Genomic DNA, 15,338 nt, shown 5'->3' with positions numbered 1-15,338 from the left:
AAAAAAGAAGCCAATTTGGATGAATGGCAGAAAGGTATTAATAAATTTATTTGGGTGGGGAAAAAACCAAGAATTAAATTTAAGATCTTACAAGACGCACGGGAAAGAGGAGGACTTAAGGCGCCTAATTTGAAATTATACTATGATGCGGTGGTTTTAACACTGGTTAGTGATTGGCTTAATTTAACAAATAAAAGTATACTTCACCTTGAGGGATGGGATTTATTATATGGGTGGCATGCATACTTAATTTATAACAAAAAAGTTGACCAGGCTTTTAAATCTCATATTTTAAGAAGTGCTTTACTGTGTGTCTGGAAGAAGTATTATTATAGGTTAAATTATAAAATACCAATCTGGGGGATTCCTGGACACATGATAGAGAGGATATCTATGGGTGTGAATTTGGATAGGATTTTTATAAGGAATTACTTAGATTGATAGGGAATGATTGGCAATTAAAACCACTAGTTGAGTTAAAGCAAGAAAATATTGTACAGTCTTGGTTTCAGTATAATCAATTGTTGGTTAGGTGGAAGTTAGATCAAAAGATTGGTATTACCTTAATGGATGAGAATTTGGTTAAACAGATTAAAGATCAAAATCGAGAGCATATAAAGAGAATTTATAATGCTTTAATAGAATTGGATTCGGAAATGGATTTAGTTAAAGATTGTATGGTAAAATGGGCCCAAAATATTCAAGAACTGAATCCATTGGATATATGGGAGGTAATTTGGGTTAGAAATGTAAAATTTACCCAGGCCCAAAATTTAAGAGAAAATTTTTACAAAATGTTTTATAGATAGCATCTGGATCCTAAAAAGTTGTCTTGTATGTATCCCAATTTACAGCCCAAATGTTGGAGATGTGGTAGCTTGGATACTACTTATTTTCATATCTGGTGGACCTGTAGAAATATAAAAGCTTTTTGGATTAAGATTTGGTGGAACATTCAAAAGATTTTTAGAAGAAAGATAAAGTTTACCCCGCAATTATTTTTATTGGGTGTTATTGTAGATTGTGATGCTAAAGAAATGAATTTGATGTTGAACTTGATAACAGCTGCAAGGTTATTGGTAGGGCAATATTGGAAGAAGGATTGCTTGCCTACTATAGAAGAATGGACGCTTAAAGCGTCAAATTTAGCAGAAATGGCGAAAATTTCTGCTTACTTGAAGGATCATTCACAAGAAAGATACATTTCGGTCTGGAGAAGATGGATAGATTATATTCAGAATAAATATGGGACTAAAAAGTTCCATTTAGTTTATGAGTAAATTTTAGAGTATTATTATTGTTAATAGTTTATTATAGTTGAATTTTTATTAGTTTTATTATTATTTTTAGTATTAGTATTGTTTAACAATTTGGATATTGTATTGTTTAATAATATTGACTTGTTTATATTATTATGTTTATTTTTAATTTGTTTATACTTATGTTAAAGGGGAGTTAAAGCGCATTAGGACTTGGTTATTTATATAGTTGGTTAATGTTAGTTAGAGTTTGATTATTATATTTGTAAACCTGTACTCATCTCTGGGAAGTGGGGGAGGGAGAGGGGGGTTTAGGGTAGGTGGGTTTTGGTGTGTATACTGTAATTTTTATAAAACTTTTCAATTAAAGAATAGTGATAGAAATTTAAAATAGAAATGGAATATTTAAATATATTGTGTTAACTGAGGGGAATAGAGAGGGGATAGTGAAATTTATTGAGTTGTGTTGTTTATATATATTTTCACTTTTGAATGTTTGACCACCTAACCATCACGGTGGGTCTTGAGTACTTTTTGTTTAAGAATGTTAAAAAAACCAATAAAATGTCTTTTAAAAAAAAAGATAATAATATGGAGAAAAAAGAAAAACAATACCTTTTTTTCTAGCATTTCATGGCATTATTCACAGTTATGAAATATCAGATACTACATGAATTAGTTCAAATTTCCATTTCATAAACTCCTACTACCTCCTCAAGCTAGTCCCTTCACATATGTAATTTTAGACAACAAATTCCTTGTCTACATGGTGAAATTGAACCTGGCTTTTAAATTTGGAAGCTGCATTATCTGGATGATGGCAGGCTGAGGAAAATTGCTGTATAATATAATTACTTGGAAAAGAGAAGTAAAGATTTATTCCCAGTATATAGTGTCATGAAGAGTATGTAGCATAATACCTTCGTTCTACCATCTTCTGGAACTCAATTTGCATCAGTTTGCCTCGGGCTCTTGCTTGAATTAATGTTAAGATCTTGGCTAATCTCTCATCTCTCATTTCTTCCAGATGGCCTAGGAGACCAGCTTTAAAAAAAACCTGAAATACATGACATCAGTCTGTCAAATAAATTTAATCAATTGTTATTGGTGACACATAGATTAGTTTCAGACATGTAACAAAGCACAACAATGTAAGGGCATAATAATAGCTGTATCAGCACACTGCAATAGCAAGATAAAAATAGTAGTGTATGAAATCTTAATGTGGATTTAGAAGAAGTGATATTGCATTATCCAGTGCATAAGGTGATTAATTAATTAATTGAAATTACTATTGACTCTTGAAATATAAAAATGTAGCTCATTTTTCTTTAAATTAAAAATTGTAAAAGCAAATGAGAACAATAATATAAGTCTGTACTATAGAGCTTAGAATATACCTTTTTCCATTAGGCTTTTTCTTTAATAAAAATTGCCATTTAGTCCTAATACTAGGTCCAATTTTAATGATCCTGCTATTAATTTACTTTCACTGCATTCTGCATCAATGCAGTTTTATTCTTTTTTAATTTTTATTTTTTTTTTCTCAGGAGGTTTTATGTATATGAAAATCCAAATTACCAACATCTCTCTTGGATTTTAATTTTAAACAGATTAGTTCAATTCTGGCCTAAACTTTAAAATTACTACTTAATTTTCAGTAGACATTTGGAAAAGATGAATGCACTGAGGGTTCAAACAGTATTCCATTCTATCTTTCCAGGCTATGAAAAAGACAGGGAAGGAAAATGCAAATAGTATAAATGAAATATGATATGGAAATTGTGTCGATAGGAGAGATTTGGATTCTGGGACCACAGACAAAGTTGTCTTGAAGATGGACTGGGTGCTTGAATAAGATAACTGAGGACTTGTTAAGTATCAGGCTAGAAACTGAGAGACTGTGCGTGATCTTGGCTAGTCACTTTCTCTCAGCCCTAGGAAAGAGGCAGCGACAAACCATTTCTGAAAAACCTTGCTAAGAAAACTAAAAGGACTTGTCCACAAATTTCTTCATAAATAAATTAAGTAAAATAATTATTTTGCTTTGGTCAGACCTTATTTTTATTACTGAGCTCATTTGGAATAAGTTCAGAGAAGGATAATGAAATGATTGGGGGCTAGAAATTCCCATGAAAGGATATTGAAGGACGGGTTAAGGGTATTTTCCACTGGGAAGAAAAGGCTGAGAATACTGCAACAGCATTCTTAAATGTACAAATGTAATAAAGTGTTAAAAATTGGTTTAGAACTGGGACTGAAACTAAAATACATAGAAACAGTTTACCTGCTATGCTGTTTACTCTTACAACTGCTGACAGAAGCAAAGTGATAGATGTGTATATACAAATAAGTGTAAACATAATAACAAAGAAATATTGTCTTTATATCTCATTGCTAAATGAAATTGCTCTAGTCACTGTGCCATATTCCACAATGTGGAAGGCTAGACAATCTAGCAATGAAAATATATCTTCTTCTGGATGGTACACATGCAACCCTGGGAGCTTTTCTGTTCCAACTCTAGGATTCTATGAAGGATATAATATAATTTTTAAAAATAAATATATTAGTAGAAGGAAAGCTAGGTCACAGATTTTTTTTATTCTAGTAAAGATTTTTGCAAAGTTCATCTTTTCTGGAACTTAATTAAAATATGCCAGCTACACTACAGTTGACAGGAGGAGCAGCAAGTCAATAATTAACTCTTCTTCTAGCCTAGCAATGTGTTTAAATCTATGTGTTAAATAGAGAAGTGGGTGTAAGCAGGAAAGAAGGTAGGTTCATGAAGGGAGAGAAAGTGTTAGATTTCACAAATGCTATATGGGAACAAAGGCAAGTAATCTTACAATAATAGCCACTATCCTTCTTCAACTGTGGTCCTTTGACAAGTGGATGGTTGTTAATCTTTTGGCTTTGGTGCAAGAAAAAAGCAATCATTGGAAAGTGGTGGGCCCCAGACTGAAGGTGGCCAGTCTAGTACTTGACAGTATCAAATATATCAAATATCAAAGTATCAAAGACAGTATCAGAGATAACTGAAATTATTTTTCTGTATTTTATTTGAGGCAAGGAAACCAATCATCTAAAATAGAAATCCAAGTTTATTTACTACTCTGGATTTCCTGTCACATTCCGTATATACAATAAATAGCCTCTGTCATAGAAAAAGGAAAGCTTTTGAAAGTTTCAAAAGCATCCTGCTCAAGTTTTAATAGAGATTTAGGAAATTTAAATGGGAATAAATATTACAACATTTTGCCTATCTGTATAAACTGCAGGTTAGCAAGCAGCAGGAGTTTTAAATCAGATCTAAGGCAGGATGTCTGTTAGTGATTTATAAAGGCTTCTACAGTAATTCAACTACCATTGTGCCAATATAACAAAACAAAGGCAGGTTTTATATCATTATTATGGCCGAGTATTGCTAGAAGATTCTCTACATGACTAGTGGAGAAATGGTCTCAGTTGATACCAAAAATGATACCAAAAATATATGAATGCTGATTGATTTGTCAGCCCAGATACAGTAAAACCATTTGGACCGAAATGTAGCTGATCCCTACCCAAGGCACTTTAGGAATGCTTCTCCCTTTATGTATTTGTTGTCAACCTGGCTACAGTAAAACCGTTTGGACCCAATTTACACAGTGGCTGATCCCTACTCAAGCACTTTAGATATGCTTCTCCCTTTATGTATTTGAACCATAACAGCATTCTGGTAAGCTATTTACAATGGAACAACTCTGCTTATGCAAAGAAGCCAATTGAGAATCTAGAGAAAATTGGAGTAATGTTGTCCATTTCTTCAGGTTGGGGCAACACCGCATTGTAGAAGGATTTCAAGGATGACTATAAATCCACAGGATTAAACCTTTTTTTGCATTAAAAGATTCATACAATTGATTGAAATCTCACGTAATCTCTACCTGTGGATAGCAAGGTTATGGACCTGGTAGTTGATCTGTTTTAAATCTTTCCTTTCCTTCTTGAGATAAAACTATTCTTCCTAAATATAATGCAGACAGACCTTATCAATAGGGCTACATATCAGAAGATATGTGATTAAATAATATAAATTCCAACTCTCCTTATAATAGTTATTTCAACATTCTAAAGAGTTCTGATCCAGATACCAGCTAGGAACATGCCTTTCCATTTTCTCCATTGCTGGCTTAAGTGAACTGCTTTACCTTGGTGTGCCCAAAGCGATACTGGTTATGCTCAATATCCAAAGAGCCCAATAATTTTTCAGCAGCTTTTCTGCTATCCACAAACTTGTCCTCTGGAATTGCAGAAGGATTCAGGATGCGATATCTGGTAAGAGCAGATAAATAACTGACGAATAAATTAAACTCCAGACCATGGTATAATTCCTTCCTTGATTTAGGAATCAGGAAGTCTACTAATACCTCAGAGTTTGTGCCTTTGCACAACAAGCTTAATACTTCAGTAAAAAAAAAAAATTAGACATTGTATTTAATTTATGCATACTAAACTTATTTGTTTATTTATTTATTTAAAACATTCATATAACTTGATTGGTTTTAATCTGGATTATTTTTTGTGGTTTGGCACAAAAAGGATTTGATTAATATTTCAGGGTACTGTATGAACACAAAAATGTAACCAGTTTAAGTATGTTAAGTGAACTCAGACACTTTGTCCACCTAATCAAATATGTCTACATCAGTCTTTCTCAATCTGATGCTCTTCAGAGATGCTGTAACTGCAACACCAGAATTTTTAACCTACTCTGGCCCACCATCCTTGCTGGATGAAAATTCTAAATATTTGAGGATGATAAAGCTGGATAACCACAAGTTTATGCAATTCTGCAAAAATGTGTTTATTTTCAGAAGTTGAGAAGTGCACTACATATGCACTCTGTGGAATCGGAAGCATCCTTTTGTTCTCTTTGAATGCAAACTATTGCGTATTCTAAAATATATATTTCATGTTGTCGGGTTTTTTTATTCAGTTTGGTCAGAATAAATGAAGAACTGGGTCTACTGAGATGCCATTAAACAACAAATATTAATTCTGCAAGGGTAACAATTTGACTGTGCCATTGTTCTTCACATTACCTTTGTTTAAAGTCAGCATAAATGACTCTATTAGGAAAGCCTTTGCGGCAAATGCGGATTCCTTCCAAGACACCATTACAGCGAAGTTGATGGAGGACAAGGAAAGGATCCATTGCCCCTGAAATGATAGGACAATAAATGCATTCCTATATATGCATGCTTAAAAGCAGGACTTTCCCCCATTAGATTAAGTATTAAAAACAAAATATATTCTTAGAGAAAACATAGACTTTTACCTGGAGTTTTTGATTCATTGGGAATAATGCAACGCACAAAATGAGGAGCTGTAGATCGTAAATTAGTCATCAATTTGTTTAAATTTTCCTAAATATACAGAGAATAAATAAATAAAAGCTTAACAATAAAATTATAGACAGTATAAATTGCCATTTATATCACAAAACTTTTAAATTATTTAAACATTTAAATCACAAAACTGCATCTCACTTACTTTGGCCATGTCATGTTGGGGAATTCACTGGAGAAAGCAATTATGTTTGGAAGAGTTATATCCTAAATTATCATACTAACTTTATAGAACACTAACAGTAGTTCTCTGCTGTCTATTCAGGTTTTTTCTTAAAATTAAGTATTCTTACTTTGTTATTATTTAGATATAATGTTAAATAGTAATGTTATATCATATGACAATGAGTTTGGGTGAGTTTTGCATATTCAAATCTAACATTCCTTCCTCTGTAGAAGATTAGAAACAGCTGCTTTTTAAAAGTGGAAGTATATTGTTGTGATGTCCATCTTGGATTACATGATGTTTAGGTACAAATTATAATTGTTAGCCTAGCGGAGGAGAGAACATATTAAATATGATGTACTGAAGTTGTTAACTGTGTATTCACATTTTAATGAAATGAAATCAAATTCACTTTTTGTCCTATAATTTTTTTCTTAATCCTTCTGACATAAGGTCTTCCACATATTATTTACAGATTGGATGCAGCCTTTTTCTTGAAAAAAGTTATACACCATGTACACCACATCATCTAATTTTAAACTATTATTTATTTAAATAGCAACCAATTTGATTGGGATAGTATAAGTCTCCTGCCTTGAGCAAGGAGTTGGACTAGAAGACCTCCAAATTCCCTTCCAGTCCTAAGATTCTATGATTCTAAACAAGCATCAGTTTTACCCCCCCCCCTTCTCTCTTGTTGTTCACTCAGGCAATCTGGTCTTTCTAGCAAGATCTGTTCCTGCCCTTTTACACCACATTTTGGGGATTGCTGGGCCAAAAGGATCTTGTTAACATATTCCCATTCTGAACAAAGATAATTTTAATGAATTAAATACATTGAAGGAAGCTCTATCTTCTGTATTAAATGTTAACACTGAAATACAAACAAAATTAAACACAGAATATTCAGTCTTGAAAGTGTGATCTCTATTTATTTAGCAATTATTCTATTTATATATTTGAGTATGATAAGCAGAAGTTGCATTTTTTATCCAGAACTGCACATTTTCTACAATTTGGGCAAAGCCACAAATGTTATCAATGGCAAAAATATTACTTAATACTGTATATGGAATGTAAGCAATAATTTTTCATCTATGAAAATGGCCACATCTGGATCTTTGTTTTTGAAGTATAAGCTCTCACGGATTCTCAGATATACATTATCTATGAGAGCCTTTGGGCCATGGTTTGCTAAACAAACAATTATGGCCTATTGCACTTATTGCATAAGTAGATTTGCATTTCAAAAACTCTACATTATGGTTTAGCATTATATATTAGCAGAACTATAAAAAATTCAGATTAAATTCTGAACTCCTAAAGGGTAAATTCTGTCCAATTATTTTTACCAAAGTAGACATGCCAGCCACCTTTGAAAAAGAATCCAGATGACTGGAATGTGTCTTTGGTCGCTGATCTAATTCTGAGAAATATAACCACCGGTAGCCATGAAAACAGCAATGAATCCTGTGGAGCTTTAAGTATTCATATAATTACTTTAACAAGTAGTTCTTTTTTTAAGTTAACATGCTGAAAATTCAAATCTTGCAAAATCACTTTTTAATTATTGCTCTGTTTCATTCGATTATACTATTTTTGCAGTAGTGAAAGAAAATAAATGAGATGCTATACTTAAAAAGTGAATGTAAAATTACTTTATGCATTGATGACACTGTCTGGAAGGAAGCCCCTTTCTTGCGTTTCTTCTCTCCACTATGATCAACTGGAAATAAAAGAAAAAAGAGAATTAAATCTCATTACAGCACTAACAAATAACAGACATTTTACGTGATTTAGAAGTCTAGGAGTATTTTAGAAAGCCACTTTTGGGGAACAAACAGATTTATTTTCGTTCTGTGCCATTTTCAGTGTTAAAATGTTGGGCAAACCTTTGTGACTGCTCGTTCTTTTTAACTTTCTCTATTCAACTACAGTCAAATCTTGGGCCAGGGGCAACCATCCATTGATGACAACTATTGATAACAACATTGATGCCAACTATTAATCAGAACTGATCTTTCATGAAAGTTCTAGGTCCAAGAGTTTAGAGTTAGACACTGTGTGATTGGAATTATGCTGATCACATGGCCAACTGATATAATTGATGTCATTTCAGTTTTGAGAAATTCTGATGTTAAAATGTGTAATATGTGGATATTTGGCTTCTACAAATAACTATTAAACAATCAATCTCCATAACAAGAGATTTGTAATGTAAAAGAACGTTGTTTTTCACTTATCAAATATACAATATTTTAGAATTAAAGATTTTTTTATAACTAAAGACATATCCTTATTTAACTTATTTATGTGTGTCTGTGTATAAACTGTCTCAGCTTTGTTTTATTAGAACCATATAGCTAGTGTCCACTGAGAATGGAATTCCTATAATGCCCTTTTAAAATTTATAATATACACAACCATTATCAGCTGATGACCCATGTACAATAATTGTATGCAGTTCTAAAAAACAAAGCACAATTGGTTTTCACTTGATTGACTCACCCATAGACTACTATGTCTGAGTTGTGACACTAAGCTATGGTTAGTTTAATCATGATTGGCTATTGTTATCCATTATGCTCAGCCATAAACCATGGTTTACCAAACATACTCTTAGATTACTCGAAGGCAAAAATTAAACAGATGTAGTTGTGTATTCAAACATGTGTTTATGTATATGTATAAGTGTATGTATGTGTGTCTATGTATGCAATTTCTGTGTTACCAAATATAACTTTTTTTGTTCTTCCATACAAAAGACTGCATATATAACAGGGAGGTCTGCATCCAATTTGTTTGTAACAATGCATATCTACACCTACAGGACTTATACCTCTGAACTATAAAACATTCCTTTTGGATGGATTAGTTTGCATTCTTGAAATATGAATGTACATTTTGAAGAATGTTCATTCTTCAAACTATAGGGGTGTATATGTGGTCCTTGATGCTCTCTGAGCTTGGCTGTTTTCTTGCAGACATTTTATTACCCAAACTAATTAAAACCATCAGTGCTAGAGAGGAAACTCCTTATTTCAACCCTGAGCTACAAATATATTTCTTTATTGATCAAAACTATAGATTATCTTAGCTTCCTCATATGTGTATCTTATAGTACGGCTGATTTACAAATACCTGTGCTACTCAAAGATTATAAAACAGTATAATCTTTGAGTAGCACAAGTAGTATAAAGAAGTAAAGGGAACCATAGAAGCCATTGTGTTCAATCCCCTGCTCTACATCATAGCATCTACTAGAGCAGGGCTTTTCAACCGGTGGTATGGTACCTCATGTGGTACTTTGCCACATGGCAGGTGGTACGCAATTGCTAGCCAAGTGTAGCAGGGGAAGGGAATGAGCCCAAGTGAGCCAAGCCTGAGGGAGAGGCAGCTACAGCTGCAGGAGTGTCTGGGCTCAGCAGAAGCCCCAGGAGCTGGCAGGGCTCCAGCTGATTGGTGCTTCTAGAAGCAGCTGGAACTGGAGGTGAACTGAAGAAAAGGGGGGGGGGAGAGGCTATAAAAGAATGTGGTTTGGCTGGGGAAAGGGAAAAAAAGACAACAGGAAAGGTTTAACCCCTTTAAACAAATGTAGTTAGTTTTACCCAGTGCTTTTTTTGTAAAAAAAAAAAAAAAGGTGCTGGAACTCACACACGTCATACAACCCGCCTTACCTACCGTACAAAGTTCCACCCAAAAAAGGTGCTGGAACTCCGTTCTGGGCGTTCTATGACTAAAAAAGCCCTGGTTTTACCCCCTTTAATTGAGTCTGTCTGTGGCTTTTAGAAAGTTGTCTTTGAAGGTAAACAGGCTTAATTTAAAACTAAAGCTTTTCACAATTGTCAGAGCCTTTCAGTCTAGAATTGTAACGTTGTGACATGTGACATGCCTGAGGCAGCTTAAAGAGGAAAAAAACAGTTTGTTTTTCTTTATTTTCTTGCTTTGCACTTGATTGCTGTGTCTTTAAGGGTACAGGGAAGGAATTAGGGGGGTGCATTCTTACTATATTGTGGAAGAGCTCAGAAGGGCAAACCAGCTAGCTCAGGAGTCCACAAGTCTTAAAAATGCCAAGTTTGAACACCCCTAAACTAGCTGGTAGTGGTGCATATTAATAAACATGGATAAATTCATCATACATTTGTCTGTGCAAAGGGAAAGTGATTCAGCAAAGGAACAGTCACTGAATAAATTAAAACTCGTACTTTTTTTTTCTTTTTCTACAGTTTGTAATATTTTATTAGATTATAGAATAAAATACAAAAGCAAATAGTAGGACACAGTGGGGAGGAAAAAGGGGGGGAGTGAGGGGGAGAAGGGAAAAAGAACATACTTCCTCTGTTGCAGCAGAAGGAAGCATTAACATTGAACCTCAACTTTTTACTTTTCCATAATATTATAAACTAGCCATTTCTATAACAACAAATGAATCTAATCAGTAAAACTCAAAATCCCCCTCCCCCTTTTTTTAGTCATTTTTTGACACCTTGCTAAGCACTGGAGGTACTCAAATATTGTCATGTCCTAAAAGTGGTACAATCTGTGAAAAGATTGAAAAGCCCTGTACTAGAGCATCTCTGAGATCCAATCTTTGTTTCCGCACCAATCATGTGGAAGCCTACTCCATTAGCTGACAGTGCTCACATTGAGGAAATATCTCTGAAATTCCTTCCTTATAATTCCAACCCACTGCTTCTGCTCCTACCCTAATAGGCAATATTTAGTTATGAAACATATTTTTACAAGTAAAGCACCCTTTAATATCTGCTTTATAATTATTATTTAAGCAAAGCCAGCAAAAAGACTTAACGAGGTACCAACAATTTGAATTCGTGACTCTTACTCTGCTCCCCAGAGAGATATTTATATGCCTAACATTTGCCACTGCCAAATATTCCAAGGTTATAAGCTAATATGTTTATAAGCCACATTTTCTAGTATGTGATGTAAGAAATAAAATATAAGATTCTTCTACTTACCACTGTCAGCACTCACATAATTTTCAAATAGGCTGGCCAGAAGTTTGTTGGAAGATTTCTGAAAAATACCCACCACGGTTTCATTGAGTGGATCTTTGTTTTTCTCAAGCCAACCAATTATGTTATAGGGCACCTAAAAGAAGTACCAAAAAGAATTTTAAAGCCAGCAAGCTAGAAACTAAACTATCCAAACAATAATTGTCTTTTTACTTGACATCAATTCTATAGTCAGTTTTGACCTATGAAGTACAGGTAATCCTTGATTTACATCCACAGTGGATCCCAAAATTTCTATTGCTAAATGAGATATTTGTTAAGATAATTTTTGCCTCATTTTACAACCTTTCTCACCACAGTTGTTAAGTTAATCACTGCAATTAAGTTAGTAACATGATTGTCAAGTGAATTTAGCTTGTCTGATTTTGCTTGTTAGGAAGTCATGATCCTAGAACACTATAATTATTATAAATATGAGTCAGCTGCCCAGCCTTTGAATTTGAATCGCATGACCATGCAGATGCTGCAACAATCGTAAATATGAAAAATAGTCATAAGTCACTTTTTTCAGTGCCATTATAACTTTGAACGGTCACTAAACTAGCTGTTGTAAGCTGAGGACTACCTGTATATGGGAAAAGGTATTTTGTTTTTTGGTCTTTAAATGGTGACTAAAATATAATTGATCTTGGTAACATATCATACTTCCAGAATACTCATTTTCCCATTCTTCTGCCTGGCCTCCCAGCCTTTTATTTCCTTTAATTCATAATAACAAAGATGTTCTACACTACATTACACTTAATCCAGCATAATTTATATGATTTACTGTATTTAATTAACCAAATATTCACTTTCATCCTGGTCTTTTTTTCCCCCTCAGCTACACTAACTTTTTGATGAGTGAGCCCTTAACATTCAGGAAGTATCTTTGTAAACACTGCCTTCCAATGTGTGAGTTCTTGACCTACATTGGCAATCGCTTTCTTTCCAAATGAAAATGGAGAGACCAAAGTAATGCAGTGCTACATGCTTCACCTCATCCATAATCAAGCATTTTCTTGACTCTACATGGTAGAAGCATCTTATTGGAGGTGCTTCTAATAGGTAAAGCTAAGTAATGAACGACAGATTGAAAGCTGTTTTGTTCAATTTGGATCAATCTTCTTAAAAATGATTTTTTAAAAATATTTTTAAAGATGTACTAAAAAAATGGTCTGATGCATACAAGACATTAAACCATAAAGTGGCTGGCCTGGTTTTAGTTTAACATATTCATAAATCTGTATTTTTTGTGCACAGCTCTCTTCTTTCCAGTCCTTGGAGCCTTTTCTATACATGTTTGCTGAAAAATAAAAGCTCAGTGATGTCAGTTTGAGGTAAAAAAAAAAAAAACTTCAGCAACCAATTAGCATTGTAATTGTGCAATATGCTATTAAAAAAAAACAAAAATTGGCAATCTATGCCAAACCCTAGCCCTGTTCAAAAATTTTAAGTGTGCTTTGTTGGCCGAAGGTTGTATATTTCTGGCTTGCCTATCCAAGCATTTATTGTACATTATATTGCATGAATTTTATTAGTATAAAGGTGAGAAGAAGTAGGCATAAAGTGTACTAAAAGTGGTATTCTGATTTTTATTTGCTGAATTCTAAGATATACATTATTAGTGCAAAAAGTAGATTCAAAACATTTCCACTTCAAATCCCAGCCTTTTCCCAGTTTCTCTTTTTGCTAAAAATATTTTTTCACTCTTCCCATCTTCCAATTTCACTATGCTTCATTGTTCCATGGCATTTAATTCCCCACAGGATATAAGTCTACAAAAAGTGATATAATAGAAGAAAAACTTTATAAGATGTTTCCAACTGCAAATGGAAGGAAGGATAGAAGGAAGAAAGGAAGGAAGGAAGGAAGGAAGGAAGGAAGGAAGGAAGGAAGGAAGGAAGGAAGGAAGGAAGGAAGGAAGCTCTTACTGCTCCAGCATAATGCAGAAGTTCAAAATGTGCTTCGTATTTCCTCCTTTTGTCAGGCCTTGGTTTCTGCAGATTGGGTGATTTGCCAAGATGGTTGTCATAGAGTTTGGCTTTAAAGGTCATGTCTGTAGCCTTTGGAAACATGCATTCTTCTTCAAGGATAGAAAGGATGCCCAAGGGCTGTTAGCAAAAAAACCCAGAATAATAAACAAACAATGACAGACTTCCCAAATTGCATCCTTGTTGTACCACAATGCTAAAATACTAAGCCGTCACGATCAATGGGAATTACTTTAGGAATCTGTTCTTCCAACTATATACAGTATGTTGCCAGCAATGAATGCTACTGGTACAGAGTTGGGTTTTTTTTATCATAATCATTAATCTATTATTCTTTCCATCTGCTATAAAACTTGTTGACATAGCATGTGAAGATGTTAGATTTTATCCTAGTTGCTGACATAATATTGATGTTTTTGCTTTCAAAATACTTTGATGGGCTGACATATTTTTCTCAAGGAAAGAGATAGAAACTAAAGCATTTAATACTCAGATCTATATGCTTTGTGACCCATAAAACTACATGTTGTTAGTAATGGTCTGTCAAGAAACTGATCCTTCTTTTTAATTCCTTTAATCCTACATAGAAAAATCAGAACTTGATGGCCATGCTGTAAACACATTTAAGTACATTTAACTTGCCAACCCAAAGGTTATGCAGGCTTCTTATGACTATTGGAAAAAAATGACAAATGTATAGCACTAGTTCAACCTTTTAAATTAATTTACAGTCAGGGACTTAGATGAATTTATTAGTACCTTTTCAATTAGATCAATGCAAGCCTGTAGATCCAATCCAAAGTCAATGAACTCCCATTCAATGCCCTCCTTTTTGTATTCTTCTTGCTCCAAGACAAACATGTGATGATTGAAAAACTGTTGCAATTTTTCATTTGTGAAATTAATGCAAAGTTGTTCAAAACTATTATACTTCAGGCAGAGAGAGAGAGAAAAAACAATGTTTATAGAATCAAACAGAGTAACTAAGACAAAATTTCTATATGGCTTGATAAAACTTGAATTTCTTTAAATATAAGATCTGTTTTAGTGTGCATAAACATTGTAGCCATTTTTAAAAAACAGTCATTGATTTAATTAACAAAATCTTCTAGGCTAATTATTCAGGCATGTTTCACAAAGATATGAAGTCATCATTGTCCCGCTGATATTAATTTTACATTAGATCAGTGATCCCAGGAAGCAATCAAGATTTTAATATTAGTTGCATTTCTAATTTTCCAAGGTGCTAGCCAAGCTTCACCAATCTGATGTTTTCTAGTAACATTGGCCTTTAGACATAACACTAAAGTCATCATACTGGATATTATGACTGTTTAAGTCTAAAACCCCTAGAAGGCATGTAGTGAAACAGGTTGATGAAGGTTGCTGAAAACTATTTTAACGAAGAAATCTTCTGATTAGTTATTGCCTAAGAAGTGGGTGGACTAGAGCAGGACTTTTCAACCAGTGATACGCGTACCATTTGTGGTACATTAACAAATGGCAGGTGA

General features: G+C 33.7%; 1 protein-coding gene and 1 long non-coding RNA gene across 3 annotated transcripts in view; one reads left to right on the top strand and one right to left on the bottom strand.

Annotated features, from left to right (window-relative positions):
- Window positions 1-15,338, bottom strand: part of MYH15 (myosin heavy chain 15) — a 107,830-nt gene that overhangs the window by 57,860 nt on the left and 34,632 nt on the right. Inside the window, exons 16-23 of the mRNA XM_039364995.1 lie at window positions 14,587-14,757; window positions 13,768-13,947; window positions 11,798-11,930; window positions 8,477-8,544; window positions 6,583-6,670; window positions 6,347-6,464; window positions 5,453-5,576; window positions 2,180-2,316 (exon numbers count right to left, since the gene is read on the bottom strand). Of these exons, the coding sequence (XP_039220929.1) occupies window positions 2,180-2,316; window positions 5,453-5,576; window positions 6,347-6,464; window positions 6,583-6,670; window positions 8,477-8,544; window positions 11,798-11,930; window positions 13,768-13,947; window positions 14,587-14,757 (1,019 nt within the window). The remainder of the gene's footprint in view (window positions 1-2,179; window positions 2,317-5,452; window positions 5,577-6,346; window positions 6,465-6,582; window positions 6,671-8,476; window positions 8,545-11,797; window positions 11,931-13,767; window positions 13,948-14,586; window positions 14,758-15,338) is intronic.
- LOC120317938 overlaps window positions 1-15,338 on the top strand; it is a 223,953-nt gene that overhangs the window by 185,474 nt on the left and 23,141 nt on the right. The window lies entirely within an intron of this gene.

Source organism: Crotalus tigris, unplaced genomic scaffold (genome assembly GCF_016545835.1).
Source record: "Crotalus tigris isolate CLP2741 ecotype Arizona unplaced genomic scaffold, ASM1654583v1 scf7180000019944.6993514239:2294586, whole genome shotgun sequence".
NCBI classification, from domain to species: Eukaryota; Metazoa; Chordata; class Lepidosauria; order Squamata; family Viperidae; genus Crotalus; species Crotalus tigris.
Note: the sequence above shows the minus strand (reverse complement) of the source record. Positions and strands in the feature narration are given on the sequence as shown.